Source organism: Pteropus vampyrus, unplaced genomic scaffold (assembly GCF_000151845.1).
Source record: "Pteropus vampyrus isolate Shadow unplaced genomic scaffold, Pvam_2.0 Scaffold545, whole genome shotgun sequence".
NCBI lineage: Eukaryota > Metazoa > Chordata > Mammalia > Chiroptera > Pteropodidae > Pteropus > Pteropus vampyrus.
This window is the reverse complement of record NW_011889326.1, coordinates 447,922-467,891: the sequence shown is the minus strand read 5'-3', so window position 1 is coordinate 467,891 and position 19,970 is coordinate 447,922. Positions and strand designations below refer to the sequence as shown.

The 19,970-nt window shown below is 30.4% G+C and overlaps 1 protein-coding gene across 5 annotated transcripts in view; it reads right to left on the bottom strand.

The window, feature by feature from the left end:
- Positions 1–19,970, bottom strand: part of USP15 (ubiquitin specific peptidase 15) — a 113,478-nt gene that overhangs the window by 58,946 nt on the left and 34,562 nt on the right. For all 5 annotated transcript variants that reach the window (XM_011383839.2, XM_011383840.2, XM_023525269.1 and 2 more), the window contains exons 4-6: positions 14,407–14,533; positions 8,092–8,237; positions 3,860–3,921 (exon numbers count right to left, since the gene is read on the bottom strand). In XM_011383839.2, coding sequence (XP_011382141.1) covers positions 3,860–3,921; positions 8,092–8,237; positions 14,407–14,533 — 335 coding nt within the window. The remainder of the gene's footprint in view (positions 1–3,859; positions 3,922–8,091; positions 8,238–14,406; positions 14,534–19,970) is intronic.

Genomic DNA, 19,970 nt, shown 5'->3' with positions numbered 1-19,970 from the left:
TATAAAGTGCTCCCTCTCTCCAAGGAGCACCTTCGGGAACAGAATGCTGTAAAAATACTAATACTGCACTAGATTGTTTATTCTTAGTGTTTTAGTCATCAATCTGGAATTCTGTTAATCAGAACAACATAAATGACAGAGAGAGAACATATGAGTAAGAACTACTGGCTTCGTTTTCCTTTTTCTTTTTCAGCCTCTCATGCCTTATCTGGTTGATTTTCGCTTCTTTTCTTGTTATTTTCTAGCCCATGAAAATGTCTCTTCACAATCATCAATGAATGACCCTTAACTTTTTTCTCACCAGATACTTAATCACGTTTTTTGTCAATATTTTTGAGCAATTAATGAAAATGTCTGAATTAAATCAACTTCTCATGTTACTCTCACAAGAGGAATTTTTACTTATTTCAGAAAAACTGCAAATTTGAAACTTTTTATTTCTACAATGTTAATAATCTCAAAGGCATTCTTTGAAATAACTACATCTAAGTGAAACCATACAGAAAAAAATTAATAGACTATTTTCACCTCATGCCAACATCTCTGGAAAATGAATGGTCACGTTTAATGAAACAGAAAAAACTTGAAGGGGTTAAAACTTTTCTAAAGTATCATTAGAAAAGAGTATTTTTGAGAACTTGTAAGAAATCAGATACTTAAAAAACAGATTACAAAGTCCTGAATAAAACTTAACCATTTGAGTATTTTTAAAATACAGTATAAACATAAAGATTAAAATTTCAAATTATATGTTGATACCATGCAGAAAATTCCAGATAGAAAACTTTTCGAAATATTTTTTTTAGGTAGGTGTTTAGATTTCTAAAATAGATTGGAGGTTATTTTAGGGTATATACATTTTTATAACTACAGGACTACATGTTGTAAAAATTATATTTTACCCTTAACATTTTTTAATACTTACCATTTCTTCTCAATTGAGTAGGTCCAAAAATTTATGCTTCAGCTGAGGACATATAGTCTCAATTATGATTAAAATGGGCCTAGTACAGTTTTAGGACCTTCAGAGCACTTAGTTCCTCTGATTCCAGTGGTATAAAAAGGTCAGACAATTAAGATACTGACATGCCTCCTCTTATTGAACATATGCCCATTGTAGTGTATTCTTACATTTTCTTTTTCATAAGCAGCACCTAAAACGCAGATTTCTGGACCCATCATGAAGATTTATATTATGCTGGTCTTGGGTGAGGACCCTGGAAGCTGCTGCCGATGGTGGTTCACATGGTATGTATTAAGAAATATTGCCTACAGAATTTTTCAAAGTGTGAACCTTAGACTAGACCAACAGCATTTGAATCATCTGTGAGCTTATTAGAAATGCAAATTAATAAGCTCTACCTAGATCTACTGAATCAGAAATTGTTGGGATGGGTCTAGGAAACCATATTTTAACAAAATAGGTGATTCATCCACCACCATATTACAGCTTTTAACAATTTTTCCTTGACTTTTGATGCTCTGTGTACAAACTGGTTATGTGCTAAGCAGTATGAGTACCCAAGAGATCGCAGGTTAGGGATGTTCATTTGTATTCAAGATTTCTTAATTAAATATGTTTACTACAGATTTTGAGCATATAACTTTTATCAAGTTAGAAGAATTCCCTTTTGTTCCTAGTTTTCTGATAGTTCATACATAGATGCTAATTTAAATTTTTTTTTTTATTCTAATGAACTATCATTTGGCAATGTATGACATGTTCCCATGAAGTTTAAATGAAAAACTATACAAGATAAAAAGAACAGAGTCATTCATTAAAAGCATATTTTAGTTTTGAAGAAAACTGAGTACTGGGTCATTCTCTTTATTTGCTAGGTTAGCAATTATGAAATTACTATTAATTCATTTAAGAATCATTATCCTAAACATTTCAAAATACAGGTCTAACACCCCTTATTAGAAAATCTGGAATTCCAAAAGCTCTAAAAACTTAAATTTTTTTTCACAATTCATTTGAGAGCAATCTAACATGAATATGAGGCTATTTGTAGCCCTTATTTATCCTGTTTAGTGCAAATACTTGAATTCATGTGTTTGATTATAACAGTTCCCCTGGACTCTACCGAAATATAAAATAGGTGGCATATGTACTATATGACTTCTCAAAGATCTGAAAAGTTTGAATATTGAAATACAACTACCCCTAAATATTTTTGATAATGGAATGTGGATGTGATAATTCTAAAATCATTAAAACTATTCTCTTCCATTGCATGTGTTGCCTTTTTCCTATGCTGATTCTTTTACTGTGCAAAACCTTTTTAGTTCGACTCAGTCCCATGTGTCTATTATTGCTTTTGCTGCTTGTGCTTTTGGTGTCATATTCAAGAAATCACTGCCTATGTCATGAAGCTTTTCCTCTAAGAATTCTTCTAGAAGTTTTATAGATTCAGGTCTGATTTTCAAATCTTTAAACCACATATCTGATGAAGAGTTAATATCCATAATATATAAGGAACTCCTACAATTCAAGAGCAAAAAAAACCCAAATAACCAGATTAAAAAATATGGACCTATGACTTGAATAGACATTTCTCCAAAGAAAGCATACAAATGATCAAAAGGTATATGAAAAGATGTTCAATCAACATCAGCAATCACTGTGGAAATACAAATCAAAACCATGAAATATTACCTCACACCTTTTAGGATGGCTATTATCAAAAGAACAAAAGATAACAAGTGTTAGCAAGAATGTGGAGAAACTGGAACCCTTGTACACTGTTGGTGAGAATGTAAAATGATACAGCCACTATGAAAAACAGTATGAAGATTCCTCAAAAAATTAAAAATAGAACAATATAATCCAGAAATCTCACATCTGGGTATATATCCAAAGGAACCAAAATCAGTATCTTGAAGGGATATCTGCATTCCCATGTTCACTGCAGTACAATTCACAAAGACAAGATATAGAAACAACTTAAATGTCCATCAATGAATGAATGAATAAATGAAGAAAATGTGCTGTGTGTATACATAGAATGGAATATTATTCAATCTTAAAAAAAAAAGAAAGAAATCCTGCCATGTGTGATAACATGAATAAACCTGGGGGATATTATGCTAAGTAAAATAAGTCAGTTATGGAAAGATGAACACTATACAATTCTATTTATATGAAATATCTAAACTAGTCACACTCATAGAAACAGAGTAGAATGGAGGTTGCTGAAGAAAGGAAGAAATGAGGAGTTACTGTTCAACAGGAATAAAGTTTGTTATACAAAATGAATAAACTCTAGAGATATGCTGTACAATAATGCATCTATATTTAATGATACTGTATTGCGAAGTTAAAAATTTGTTAAGAGGGTAGATCTCAAGCTAAGTGTTCTTATCATAATTTGAAAAAGTTAAAAAGATTTCTAATTCTTTCATCGCTCATTTACTATCAAAAGCAATTCTTATACTCCTTTATCTCTATTTGTGCTTTTATATTCTAAACACTTATTTTAATACATAAAAATATTACTTTCACATTAGAATCATTCTGATAAAGAACATCTTTTAACAAATACTTGAAAAACATCACAAACAAGCTTGAAAAAATATTAAACAAAATGTTAAAAGTGATTTAACTGTATTAGACAATGTAATATAACATTTATAACATTCATACTGTACCTCATTCTTTAAGAGATTTCAATTGGAAGCCTTTTAGTAATAGCATATTAATTTAAATACAAATTTAGATAACTTCCATACTGAGAATATTAAAATATACAGGTATATATATGTGCCATATACAATTACATTCTTCTGTCATTCTAGATGTCTTTATCTCGAAGGCTTCAAAATAAAGCAATAAACCATAAAAAGTGGGAGCACTTACTTAGGAGTAGAAGGACCCCTTGGCCATGTTCCGTCTTCATTTTTCTGTTCTATCACTAACACCTGTAAATATGACACAATAAAAGAGTGTTTTTCTTAACCTTGACATTAAAATAGTTTTAGAAGATTAGCTGAATTCACTAAGAAAATAAAGTAACTTTGTGATTACTTAAAAGACACAGTAGACAAGGTGAAGAAGTATTTGCATTTTGATTCCAAAGCTGAGAAAGAGAAAAATATAAGCAGTCAAATATAAGAAGTAAGCAATTAAGTCAGAAGGAAAGAAGGTAAACTATGAAGAACATAGTTAGTTATATGACTTTAAGTATAAGGAGGTTTAAACCAAGTAGGTAGAATACAAATTCCTTAATTTAAGAAGTATGCTTTCTATTTCTTTTCTATTTGTCACTTGTACCTTAGTTCTGAGCAAAAAAACAGATGCTCATTAAATGGCTATAGTTGTGATTAAACATACTGATGTTTGATCTTAGCTAACTATTATTACGTAAGCAGTAAGGAATAGTGACACAGATAATTCCAAATTATAGATTATATATAATTTATTTGGGGCCTTGAAATTTATGTTTATTTTATTAACATGTAAATAGAATCTTTTAATACATAAATGATAGTATCATATTTGTGAGAATCAGACTGAAGGTCTCTATGGCAGCATGGTTAGGGTAGACAAAAATCACCTCTAATAAATGAAAAGTACTGGCTAATGCAGAGCTATACTTTATTCTAAAACATCCCAGAATCCTTCCTTATATATTCCAGTATAGCAAAGTCTTTCTTCTAGTTTTTGCTATGGGTGAGTCTGTGCAAAGAAGAAAAACTAACCAAAAACAATTAAATTAGCAAAAAAAATGATATTCTCAATAAGAAGTTACATAATATCTAAATTTCCATGGGCGGGGGGGGGAGGGGGCCGGGTGGGGGGGAGTATAAAACAGAAAATAGGCCATGAAGTAAAATTCAAGGTATTGAAAATTTAATACATTCTACCTATTCAGTTTCATTAACTTTTTCTTAAAGTTGCAAATTTGTAACCTATTCTACATACTGTTGGTAATATATTTTTGTGGACTGCATGTTTCAGGCCATTTATAAACTGGCATTTGGATCCTAACCACGTAAAATGTAAGCTTGTTTCATATTGTTATAACAAACAATAAAACATTGGTTAAAAAAAAATCATGGAACCATGTTGCTAAAAAAGTATGTTAATTAAAATACTAAGTATTAAAAATTAGTATTTCTTACATTTAAAAAACACATGAACATATGAAGTATACATATCATATAAAGAATAAGTACACTGTGTACCTAGCATGCTGATCCCTCCCTGATTATATTCCTCTCCCTGTCTGCCACAATCATTATCCTCGATTTTTTGATAGCATTCTGATAGTCATATATTTATATATTTTTACAGATTTATAAAATTAAATTTAGTGAGTAATTTTGAATTACTGAAGCAAGTAACTATACAGATATCAAATATAAAATATACATAAGTACATATAAACTTTATAGTCATTTAGAGCAGCGGTCCCCAACCTTTTTGGTACCAGGGACCTGTTGCCTGATGATGTGAGGTGGAGCTGAGGCAGTGATGCTAGCACTGGGGAGCGGCTGCAAATACAGATGAAGCTTCGCTAGCTTGCCCACTGCTCACCTCCTGCTGTGTGGCCCAGTTCCTAACAGGCCACTGACTGGTACTTGTCTGCAGGCCCAGGGGTTGGGGATTCCTGATTTAGAGGACTTAAATCGGTTAAAAAACAAAATAATTTAGCTACAGAAAATTTCAAAGTTATGCATTTAATATCATTGTTTATGGTTTGTTTTTTAAAGGAAGGTCCCAAAACTGAAGTAAGAATCAAGTAAATATTAAAAGCTTAACCATAATATCTAAATTCCTAAAGTATTTGTACATAAAATTCCATGTTTTCACAATACAGGTATTAATGTGGAAGGACATCAGAATGTTAAAATTTAATCCTTTATTCAAAGGTGTAATTTTTTAAATAAAATTTTGCTCATGGTTAAAACTTTAACTCAGGATGAAAATATTCTTAGAAAAGTTTCAGCATTTAATTGAAAACACACACACGTACACGAAAGGGAGAGAGATAAAGACCATTCATTTTGGGAGGCAAACTCTTCAATTTGTATATTTGTTTCACTTCCTAATAAGGATACTTTAAATTTTAGTACAAAAAAAGAAAAATTAAGTCGAGAATAGTGTTTAGTTTGTCATTAGTCAGAAAATAACTGTTACAAATATTTTAATACATATTTTTGGAAACACTGCTATTTCAAACGATCAAATATCCTCAAGTATATTTAATCTTATTCTACGTAAAATAATTTATTCTGTTATCTGTAATACGGTAAAAGCTTTCCTATCATCAAATTATTTAAATTCTCTAAGCCTCAGTTTTCTAATGTACATGTTGTAGAGGATAATAGCCATTACATAGGCTCAACCACTGAAAAGAGTTAAATAATACAATATATTTCAAGCTGTACTCCTGGAGTTATCTCAAGGTCTGCTGAAAGAGAGGTGTTTGTCTATTGAAAGAGGGAGTTGGCTGGCTAGGGAGGGGAGTATTAAGATGAGGCAGTAGAGTTCCAAGTTTCTCACTCTAGCTTCAATCCTGTAACTCTCTTTTTAATACATATTAGATTTTGTAAGATTTCATCTAAGAATATAGTGGCTAAATAACTCTGAAAAATCACTGTTTTTACGGCCTCTACAACACTTGACATCAAGTAGGCACTTACTAAAAATTAATTTCCCACTGTTCCTCTGAATTTTTTTAAAAACTTGTATCATATTATTGATGTCAATAGTGATTTTAAATAAAATAGAACAAAACCAAAACTTCCATATATCTGAGCACCACGCTCTGTGTTAGGTACCAAAAGTAAAAACAAAAATAAATAAGACGGGAAGCCCAACAAAACAAAGGCCTCACAGCTTTGCTGGGGAGGTTAACATATAAATAACTAAAGAATATAATAAATGATACGAAAAACATATATAAATCATTATGGAAGGTAAGGGAGTAACTTTTTCTCCACAGTAGAAAAATCCTATAACTCGAATAGATATTGAGAAAAATAGATCAGAAAAGACTGAAGAGATGATGTGATATCTAAATTGGAATCTGAAGAATGAATAATCTGATCTGATTAGATTACATGAAAGGATGAAATGGTTAATTTGAATGTTTTGATGTTTAAAAGGACTTTTCGCTGGATGGATGCAGGGACTGGGAAGAAGGGTACAAAAGACTGAAGAAACAGTATACAGGAAAGCACAGGAGTATGGATAGGAGAATATGTTTAGTGCACTATAAGCAGTTCAGTTTGGTTTTGTTAAGAGTGCAAATCACAAGGCAAGGATAATCTAAAGATGATGGAAGACTGGCAAAAGGTCAAACCATGACTTGTGTGCTGATAAGGTGCTGGACTTTATTAATTATTAAGAAACCAGGAAATGTTCATAAAAGGAAATCATAAGATTTGCAATTTAGAAAGAGTATTTTGGCAGAAATATGGAAGATTAAGAATGGACAAATAAAAAACTGGACAGAGGGATTTGGAGCCCACTGTAAAAGATAAGAGCTGGGAATGGCATAAAGATAGTAATTCAAGAAATATTTAGAAGGTAGAATTAGTAGGACTCGTTGACTGTGTCTAAACATTTCCATTTCTCAATACATTCATTTTTTTGGATTATACCATAAGAAAGACTAAACTGGGGGTTGATACCTTTCAGTAGGAGCTAGAAAACTACAGTTCACTTAGCTCAATGACTGCTTTAGTAAATAAAGTTTGTTGGAACATAGCCATTTCCATTTGTTTACATATTCTTTATGGCTACTTTCGTGCTACCACAATGGCAGAGTTGTAGTTGTAACAGAGACCAAATGACTGGCTAAGCAAAAAACATTTACTATTTGATCCTTTACAGAAAATTTGCTGACCCATCTTAGTAGCTATTTTTTTGATAGAAAATAATTTCTTTTTAAGAAGTAGGTTATTCTCAAGCTCAAGGAAGTTAAAGCTAATGACCAGTAGGAATAGGGAAGAGATGACTTAGAAAGAGGAAGCCAGAGCCAGTAAAACCCATTATAGATTGTCGGGGTATTCAAAAAGTTTGTGACTCCAGAAAGGTCTGTGTATGGCACACTTAAAATAAACAGTAGTACTAAACAATACCTGTCCTTGGTATAAACCAGCATCCTGAATGGTGCTGTCTGGTTTATTCAGGGGTTCAAATGTATTACTCATGTATTTGTTCCACAATCTGGTCTCCTTTTCATCTGGAATATTGAAGATTTTTCTTATTTCTTTTTCAATTGTATCTAGATTTAAGGAGAAAAGATACATAAAATAATAAATATTTAAAAATATGACACATAGAGCTAAATGCTCACGAGCATAAAAATCCTAAATTTAAAATACTGATACATATTATAAAATCAACATATTTTCTGATGATATGTAGGAGTCAGAAATTAAAGTATGATTCAGAGATGCTACAAATGAATGCCACAAATGAAATATATTATGTTAAAACATAACCCATTTAAGGACAATTTATATTAAGTTGAATATAATTTACAGTTTAAATAGCTAACTAAAAATTAAAGAGAACATATGAACACAAATAAAAGTGCCTTCTTTGAAGGGATGTCTGCATTGGTCAAAATTTCTTGTGTTCAAGGTAACACCATATATTTTCCTTATTTGTAAATCAATTATCTGAGTAGAAGATATCTTTTTTTTTTTTTTAAACTGGAGCAGCTTAATCTGCTATAAAATAAGACACAGGAGTATCTACATATTTGAGAGTACAAACGTAATTAAGCTTCAGTATCATAGTGAAATGATTCTTTAAACTTTGTAAACATTAGAAAGAAATATTAGAAAATACTATTAAATCCATTAAATTTTGAATTCTGGTCAATAACTTGCTTAACTTAGACTCAAAAAAACTGTAAAATATTATGACATATAAAGAAATATAAAATACTTCTAAATTTTTCAATACTTGGTTTAAGAAAAAACATTATTTACAAAATACTAAACTAATAACATATGTTCTCTGAAGAAATATAAACTATGCATATCTTACATAATCAAATTTTGTCCAATAATATTGTTTAGGTTCTACTTAGTAGCTTATGTTCCTTAATATTTAATAGTCTTTTAGTCAATGATATTTTAAGGCATTAAAACATTAGTAAATCTTAAACCGTATCTCAAAACTTAAAGTAAATTAGCCAGAATATTTCGTAATTACGTAAAATAAATAATCTGATAGTACTGTTTTCTATTTCGGAGGGGTTAATTTCTTTTTGTTCTTTTAATTGAATGTAAATGTATATAAAAATGCGTAAGTCATCAGTATATTATGACAAATTTCCAAAGTGAACACTCCATGTAACCAACACCCAGATAAAGAAACAGAACACTACGTAGGAAAGAGTGAGTGAAGAGGAAGAAGCTGAGGAAGGGATGCCATTTTAACTTTCTTTAAAAAAATGAATACTTTTTTGATTGCAGAAATAATTCTTGTTCATTGTAAAAATGCAGAAAATACAAATTTAATGTTTATAACCACTCTTAACATTTTGATATTTCTTCTTCCAGACATTTTCTATTAATACAGAGATATTTATATACATAATATAAATATACAAACACATATGCAAATTTCCTCTTTACTGAGTTTTGTAAAAATACTCATATATAGGGAAAGAACATTATAGGCAGAAGAAAGAGTAATGCAAAGGCCCTACGGCTGGAATGCGTTAGGTATGTCTTAGAACAGCATGGTGCACCAATGTGGTTAAAGTGGAAGAAGCAAGGTAAAAATGAGATCATAAAAGTACTCATCTAGGGTCATACAGAATTTTGTGACGTATGAAAGTATTCTATTTTATCTGAATAAGAAGGGAAGCCACTGAAGAGTTCTCAGCAGAGAAGTGGCATGATCTAAGTGAGATTTTGAATGTTCACTTTTGCTGCTAGTGAAGAAAAACTGCAGGATGTCAAAGGTGGGAGACTAGGCTACTGCAGTATTCGAACCAAGGTGGTAGTGGTGGTAGTAGTGGAAGCAATGTTAAGTGGTAAGACTGAGAACAGATTCTGAAGAAACCACGAAGATGATAAGCTGCTTGATTACAACAGAGTGAGAAATAAAAAGATAATCAGAATGATATAAAGGTTTTTGGCTTGAGCAATGGAAGAATTTAAATGGTGATTACTCAGATGGAGAATGACCGTAGCAGGTTTTGTGGGAAGGGAGAATTTAGTTTCTTACATGTTATATAGCTCAAGATTCTTATCAGACACAAGTGAAGATACGGAATGGTTGAAATTGGAATTAAGGGAGAGTTCTGGATAGGTAATATAAATTTAAAAGACATCAATATGCAGAAAGAATTTAAAGCCAGGGGACTAGAGGAAAATCACCAAGGAAAAGAGAGAAGATCCAAGGACTAAGCATGGATATTTTAAGATCAGGAATACAGAGAAGCTCTTACATGGAACTCAGAAAAGATGCAGCTAGTGAGAACTTGTGCCCTGGAAGCCACGTTAAGAGAAAAGTGTTTCTAGACAGAAAAGTGAATAAGTTAATTTTCCTGGCAGATTAAGAAAATGGAAGACTGAAATTACCACTGGATTTATGCATGTAGAAGTAGCTACACACCATGACAAAAGCAGTGCCAAGAGAGTGGTAGGTTTGAATGTCTGATGCAGTAGGCACAAGAGAGAATGGCAGCAGAGGAAGCTAGACAGCAGAATGCTCAAATTTAATTTGGCAAGTGCAGTTATAGATAATGATAGTGTATGAGAATTGGAGGTTGGGCGTAGATCAAGATCACCGGAGTTAAGAATATCAAGATATTGAGAGCATGTGTATATATTTTTCCATATATAAATGTGACTCTTATAGGCAGTTAATAAGAAGCAATAAAGCCAAATTTTATCTTCTTATTGGAACATGTTCAATACCCAAATATATCAATTTGGGAAGAAAAATATTCACGGGTAGTATTTTGGCTCTGGATGTGGTAAATTATTTAGATCCTGCCATATGGTACTCTTATTTTCATTATAAATCAATGCAGGTAGTACTAGCTGAAAAAGAAATATTTTATTAATTTGGTAAAAACAAAACAAGTACTTCTATTTCTTAATTTTATTTATAAAATTTAGCTATATTTCATGTACATAGCTATTTTGATCATTTTTAATCAAGACTTTTTAAAAGATCACAAGGGAAAAATATACATCCCATTATTTCTTTTATTTTAATCCAAATTCTTTCTTGTTTTCAAAATTCACTTCCTTTAGAAAAACAAAATCAGCCCAATTGACACTGCAGATTATGTAAGGCAGCAATTAAGATATTAGACTCTGCACAATAGAATATATAGATGTCAAATTATAATGTATATCTGAAAATTATGTAATTGTATTAACTAATGGTACTCCAATAAACTTAATTAAAAAAAAGATATTAGACTCTGGTATAAGATGGAGTTAAAATACTGGTTCTATCACTTGGTAGCAGGGTAAACCTAGGTTAAGTTATATAACCTTTGTAAATCTCAGCTTTCTCACCTATAAGATGAAGATACAGTGTTGTTGATGTTTAAATAAACCATTTCTGTAAAGTGCTTAAAATATAGTAAGTATTCAATAACTGCTAACTACTGTAACTATAACTAGGAAGTATCTAAAATTCCTGACATTTTAATTTTTGCAAATCTTTTTGCTTAGAAAGCTCTAATATAAACTTTCAAACCTTTCAAACTAAGACTAAGGGAGAAACTGTGACCTACTATGCACATATACATACTGGTCTTTTCTATTATAGTATTTTCTATTCCATTTTCTTTACTCTCAAAACTGTTCAATAACAAAGTATTGATCAACACACTTTGAAACACATTGCTTTAATAAAATAAAAATTTTTAGCTATACAAAAATTCAGTTCATACACATTTTTAAGGCATATATCCAATGCATGTAGCATTTTAAAGTATTAGTAAATTTAAACTATCTTGATTAAAATCTATGTGAATCACAAAGTTTCTGAAGCAGAGATTCTTTATAAATTACCTATCTCCTTGATAAATTTTTACTTAGTACTTAATGTGAGAACTCCATAATGCTTCTTTTGAATTCAGAAATTAAACCAATTGCTGATCTTCATCTAAGTCTTAAACTATTATTTGGTGAACTAATGTTCTAAAATAAGATTACTGATTGTCTCATATTTATATATGATTTTCCTACAGATATGAAGTAAAGAGAGAAAATACTAAACTTTAAAAATAACTAGGAAATATCTGTATCAACTATTTTAAGAGGTAGCTTCTCGTTTATATTTCAATTGGCTTAACATATTAAAATTAAATAAAAAAATTAAAATTAAATACATTTAATTTTAATAGATGGATAGACTTATAGATTCTTATTGTGCACATTTTACTATCTTGATTAATGTAATTTTCTATACAGAAGTCTCCCCTTATCTGTGGCTTTCCTTTCTAAAGTTTTAGTTACCCACAGTCAAATGTGGTCTGAAATATGAAATGGAAAATTCCAGAAATATAAAATTTATATATTTTAAATTGCAAGTGTTCTGAGTAATGTGTCGAAGTCTTGTGTTGTACACTCTGTACTGCCTGGGATATAGTCTTGCACACCCATGCTGTATATGCTCCCTGCCCAAGAGTCACTTAGTAGCCATCTTGGTTATCAGAACAACTATTGCTGTATTGCAGTGCTTGTGATCAGGTAATCTTTATTTTATTTAATAACAGCCCCAAAAGAGAAGAGCAGTGATGCTGGCAATTTGGATATGCAAAAGAGAAGTATTTAAGTGAATATAGTATAATAAAATATTTTGAGAGAAAGACCACATTCACATAACTTTTATTACAGCATATTGTTACAACTGTTCTATTTTATTATTAGTTATTATTAATCTCATACTAATTTATAAATTAAATTTTATAAATTTTTCATAGGTATGCATATCTAGGAAAAAACAGTATAGTAAATATAGGGTTCGGTACTATCCACTGTTTCATGGAATCTACTGGGGGTCTTGGAACATATGACTCCCTGATAAGGGGGACACTACTGTATTATACTGAAAACTTTCAGATTTTAATATGTAGAAATGTTTTATTTCATGAATATGTTCTATAAATCTAGAAGTTCAAAAGTAACTTATTCATAATAATATAACGATATTTATATTTGGAATTTCTAATATTTTAAGCATTCATTTTAGAAAGATTATAGGTTTAGGTTTACTAAAATTGCATTTCAAACTTATAAATGCTCTAGTTAAATGAAGAGGGTGAAAATAAAAAAATTTACATATTTTATTTGGCAAAAAAATTAGGATTAATCAAGCACTGGGTACTCAAGAATGGTACTATTTCAAGAAAAATATAGGTTAATAGTACTTCCTGCTGTGAAATGAGTAAGCGGTGAAAGTCAAATGACGTATGAAATCCAGAAATATTTTTATTTTTAACCAAAGCGTACTTAATGATTGGTTCCAACAAGGAAAGCTATAAGGTGTTATAATTCACAAATGTGCTAACCTCTCTTCCTTGCTGAGTTCTATGTTAAGTGTCATGTCCTTCTCCACTGTCCATTTTTCCAACAAGATCGAATTATTACTATTACTCTTGTTTTCCAATAACTTTTACAAAGTTCCAATTACTTAAAAAATAACTTTTATAATTTTTATTTCAAGCTGTGTTTACCAAAAACTACTGTAATTCTGTTATTAAATTCCTTATGTAAAAAACATTTTATTCAATACATTCTGGATCTTAAATTAAAACGTGGCTTTTAAGTAGAATGAAAAAATTTACATATATTTTAATGCACATTTATATGTGCAGATATATGAATATATAGAGATATGTAGATGTATAAATATATAGAGGGAATTAGGTACACTTACATATGAGACTACAATCCCTAATTTACTCATTATAAAAAAAATCATTGTGTCATAATAATGCTAAACCTGCTGGCTTATTTACATAGCTAATTAAACTGTATTTAGAATCCAAAGAATGAGCTGAGAGGAAAAAATAAATAAACAATTGTCACTTTCCATGCTAAGAAAGGAAAACATTATCATTATGACTATATTACATTGCCTGACAAAGTTTTATTTAAGCAAGGTTTTATTTAAAGTTCTACTTTAATTTGTTATAAACAAAATATACATTTTTAAATGCTAAAAACAATAACTATTTGATTTTTTTTAAAACAGGTAAAATGGTACAAATGTTAAATTCATCTAATAATGTAAAGTAGAAATGATAAATAATTCAACTCTAAGATATACTGTATCAAGCTTGGAAATCTACAATGTTTAAGTATAAATCCTTAAAATGGTTATCATCCTAGGAGCATATAACAAATAAATTATAATTAAATTTCTAATAGCAATGGTTTAACAAAGAGAAGATCTTCCATTACCTATTGTGTCGGCTTTGCTAAATCTTCGAGTTACAACATTGTTCATGTTTCCATTTTCACAGAGCTTCAATTCTGTGAGATATACTTCTACTTTGCAGTGCTTTACAAACATACCCTGTTCAACCACCTAAAAAACAAAATAAAACAAATCAGTGTCAGCAGTAGCTCAATATATTTCACTGTTTCTAACAGAATAAATTTATCTATAGAGGCTTTAGAAAAAATGCAGATCTCCAATGAAAAACAACTACTATTAAATTCATCATCATAGAATAAAGGTATTGGATACTTGAAAAAATCAAGAAACATTTTTGGAAAATTTATTATTTAACTGAATATGAATAACAATATTAAACACTAACAGACAGTTTAGAAAGGTATTCTACTGATTTACAAAGACACCTAGGTACATAATGAATAACTTCAATATTTATGATGAGAAAGTTTACTCAAAATATAAATACAACTCTGATCAAAGATACAGACATACTTAAAGATTTTAGTACTTGTTCTCAAGCAAAAAGCCTTTAAAAATTGGTATAATTTCAGTTAGCAATAGCTATCACATCACTACGTATGTTAAAATAAATATTTTAAAATAATTCCAAATTACTGCTGCCAAAGTATTCAGCTATGCCCTGTAACTGATATGTTAGTTTTCTACCCTAAGATGACTTTGTTTGACCTTTAAATGAACTTAGTAATTCTATGCAATAAATGAAAAAAAAAAAAATCCTGCTACACATGCAAGCAATAAAGCAGAAAAAGAGAAAATATGTATATATTAGAGTCACCTTTTTAATAAGTGTTATTCCCTTTTGATCTTCTAAAGGGTAACTCTAGGATTTCAGTCATGAATACTGTTGCTGAAAATAGTAATCAGCCTGATATGTGATACATTAGACAAATATGGCAAAAGGGAGGCTCCAAATGGCTGTTGTATTCACAAGCTTCGCATTAATTTAGTAAGAGACTTAAATATTTCTTTCACTTGCAAGGAAATTGTTTTAGCTCAAAAAATTCAAATGTTTATCTAGCATTTAATGTCGAACGTAATACTAATTTTTATGAAACTCTGTCATATATATTTTCCTATTGCTGTTTCAGGTAACAAATAGCCTGCAGCTCTCCTTCCATTAATCAATTCATTTTCCAACTAATATATAAACTGTCTCTTAACAAATGAAGTTCATTTTATCTTACATTTATTTACTTTGAGATTAAGAATGTAGCAAAAGATACCATAACACTGAATTTCATCACACTGCTTGTAGCTGTATTTAAGTAGAAAAACTAGGAATCAAATATTCCTGTTAATCATAAATATCAGCTCTTGGATTCAATATCTGAGTAAGAATCCTAAAATAATATATTAAGACAGCTACTAATCACTGATAAGTTGCTAAAACTGAAGGTACCTACAGGCCTCATTTTTATGGGAAAAAAATGAAATAATCAACAATAGATCAGGTAATGGGATAAAGAAACAGCATAAAATAACAAAAAATATGAAAATCCCTCATTATGATTATATTGAGGTATATATTTTCTATATTAGCATAGCTTTTTTTTAAAATGCAATTTTCATAACACTAATAGATATTTTCCTAGAAAGAACCTGGTGATTTAACTGTCAGGAAGTCATTGTAAACAATAAAAATAAAACATCAAGATTATATCGAAGTCCACATTTTACTGGGATTCAGAATTTTTCTTATTTTTTCTTCTCCCCAATAGTATCTTACATTGCTAAAACCTTCTCATCATTACTTACTAATATATTTGTATTTTATTACTAATATTACTAATATATTTGTATTTTACTACTTCCAAAAGTAGTGTATTAAACTGTTCTTTTAAAGAAAATGTTTGCCTACCAATTACTTTTATTTGAAAAGAACTATATTATATAAATGATTAAAGCTTGAATATAATAGCACCATAGCAGAGAAAAATAATTATCACATTTATATGTTAGTGTTATGGTTATGTAAATTATGTTTATATGACATCTTTTAGATTTGTTTATATAAACTCCTACATTCACTAAAAATGTTTGTATTGAAAATAATCATTTAAAATGATAGGTATGAAGACTGTAACAAGAAACGGGCTTATTAAAAACAGGTTACAAAGTATATTTACCTAATTATTATAACCATTAAAATATACATTTGAAATAAGATGATGAATATTCAGAAATAACAGTTAAGTTTCAGAATTAGAGATGAATGTTTTTTGTAAGTGAATTACATGTTATGTTATTATAAATAAGGAGCAAACCCAAGATGAAATCTGGCTCCCTGTTAAAAATTTAAGACTTATGACTATACAAAAATAATTCCATTAATTCAAGGCTACATTAAAGGTAAAGTTTCTTTACTAAGTTAGTGATGGAAACTCAAGTTTATGCTGAATTAAAATAAATATAATTTCTACTTATTCATTTTGCTATAAATATTAGAAAGCATTTTGTACTAAACCATGTAATATATTTAATAAACCTAATGTAGTCTATCTACTCTTTACATCAGCAGATGAAAGTTTCACAGAAACTTTACTTCATTCCAAGTGCCTACTTCTCACCCTTTGGAAACAGAAAATAATTTTTAAAGAAATTTGGTACTCCACAACAATTTGATAATACCAGGCCTAATGGACACTTAATATTTTTGAGGAGTTAGCTACATTCATTTTTACAGCACTTACTGAGCACCTGTGTGCTAGGAACAATAGGTAAATTAGACCTAGTCCCTGGACTCAAGGTGATAACACCTAGCAGTAAAGACAGACAAGTAGAGAAGTATAACACAACTATGAAATCATAGGTGTTAATGCATAACAAACAAATCTGACATGTGATATTCCATCCATAAATACTGCAGAATATATTTATTCAAAAATAAGGACTCAAACATAACCATGATATCATTATCATACCTAAAATAATTAAAATGAACCCCTTCATATCAAATATCTGGTCAATGTTCAAACTGTCTCTGCTGTCTCATTTTTAATACAGTGTTTGAATCAGGACTTTCAAATAAAACCTGTACATTACAATTGACTGATAAAGTCTCTCAAGTGTATTTTAATTGAAAAGTTAACCATCTACCTTTTTTATTCTTGCAAGTTTTAAGACTAGTTTATAGATGGTGAGATACAAGATGTAAATAATATCTAGATGTATCTCTTTTTGTGATGTTGGCAGGCATATATTACCCAGTGCCTAGATGAGGGGTGGGCAAACTATGACCCACAGTCTAAATCTCACTTGCCATCTATTTTTGTAAATGACATTTTACTGGGACACCGTCATACCCATTCATTTATAGATTGTCTATGGCTACTTTTGCACTCAAAATGGCACAGATGAGTAGTTTCCACAGAGACCATTTTGGCTCACAAAGCTGAAAATACTATCTGGCCCTTTACACAGAAGTTTGGTGACCTCCATGGCCATATATACATTAGATCTTCTTTAATTTTGCTACATAATGTTTTGTCATTTTCAGTGTAGAAAAGCAATTTTTATTCGTTCATTCCTAAGTACTTTGATATGCTGTAAACATTATTTTAACATTCAACTTTATTTGCTGCTGATATATAATTGGTTTTCATATACTGACTTTATATTTGGCTACCTTCCTAAACTTAATTATTAGTTCTAATTATTCATTAGTACAATTTTTGGATTTATCAGCATATACAATTATGTCTCCTAGAACATTATAATTTTATTTCTTCTTTTTCAACTCTTATTTTTTAGTTCTTTTCCTTGCATTATCATACTGGCTAAAACCTTTAATACAGTTACCCTTACCTTGTCCCTGATCTGAGAAAGGAGAAGAGCTTTCAATATTTTACCAATAAGTGTATTTGCAGTAGGTTTCTATTCCTAGTTTTCTAAGAGTTTTTTTAAAAAAAAATCATACATAGATATTGAGTTTTAATCAAATGCTTTTTCTGCATTGATTACTTTTCTCTTTTATTAAGCTGAGACCAAAATTATAATGTGATTTCCAAAGTTAAATCAAAACTGCATTTGAAAAAAAATCCAGCTTGGCTATTTTTTTAAATTGTCCTTTTTACATATTGCTGGATTTAGCTTATTAATATTGTGCTTAGAAATTAAGCATCTGTGTTTATGAGTGAGACCAGCCTGTAATTTTTCTTTTTTTCGGGGTTTTGTGCTATGTTTATGCTAGCCTCACAAAATAAGTTGAGAAGTATTCCTTCTATTTTCTGGAAGAGTTTATATAGAATTAGTATACTCGCTCCTTAAATATTTGGTAGAATATACTGGTGAAGCTTTCTGGACCTGCAGTTTTCTTTGTGAGAGGGTTTCCATTTAATGATTTTATTTCTTTAATAACATAGTGCAACTCGGATTTTCTATTTCTCGTTGTTTCTACATTGTTGTATTTTTCTAGAAATTTGTCCACTTCAGCTAAAATTTTAAATTATTACACAAGGCTGATCAAAAACAATCTTTAAGAGTCTTTAGGCTCTATGATGCCCCCTTTTAATTTCTAATATAGGTTATTTGTACTCTCATTCTTGATCAGTTTGCCAGGACTCGCCTTTATTTTACTAATCTAATTTCATTGTTTCTATGAGTAAACTTTGTTTAGTGTATGTTTTTGTCTATTTTATGAATGTCTACTGTACAATATTCTTTCTTGATTAGGCTTATTTTCCTTTTCTTCTCTTAACTTCTTGGGACAATAGATTTTTAGACTTTTTTCTTTTCCGATATATACATTTAAGCTATGAAGTTCCTTCTAAGAATGGCTTTAGTCACCCTTTTATGTTGTATTGTTATTCAGTTAAAAATATCAGACAATTTTAGAATACAAAAGAAATTTGTCTTCTGCACTACTAAGCATGTCAATTAGGTCAGGTGGTTAATCACATTGTTCAAATCTGCTCCCAAGCTCATTCATGTGGTTGTTAGCAGACCTCAGTTCCTCTCCAGCTGTTGGCAGCGACTTTGGTTCTTCATCAAGTCAGTCTCTCCATAGGCTGCCTGCATGGCATATTTCTTCACTCAGAGTGAATGATCCAGGAGAGATCAAGAGAGCACTCTCAAATTAGAAGTACCCATAAATTTATAAACTACGCAGAATTGACATACTATCACTTCTGTCATATTTTACTGGTTACACAGTCCAAACGTGGTCCAATTTGGAAGATTACATTAGAGTGTGGGTGGCAATCGCTGGGGATCATTTTTGAGGCTGCCTACCACAGTCCGCCCTCTGGTCCCCAGTAAGACACATTCCCTCCCCCACAAGATGCAAAATATACTCACGACCCCTGCAAAGGCTTCCACTAGTCTCATCTCATAACATTAACTCAAAGTTCAGAAACTTTTCATCTCTATTTGATCCAGGTATAGTGAGGATTCCCGGATATAGTTCCTTAAGCATCTTGTGTATAGTTCCTTTTGATCTACAGACCTGTGAACTAAGTTTTCTGTCCCACATATGCCAAAATTGTTAATTTAGCAACTTTGTAGCATCAATTCCAAATAAACCCAAACATGGTTTGGTCTACTAGAG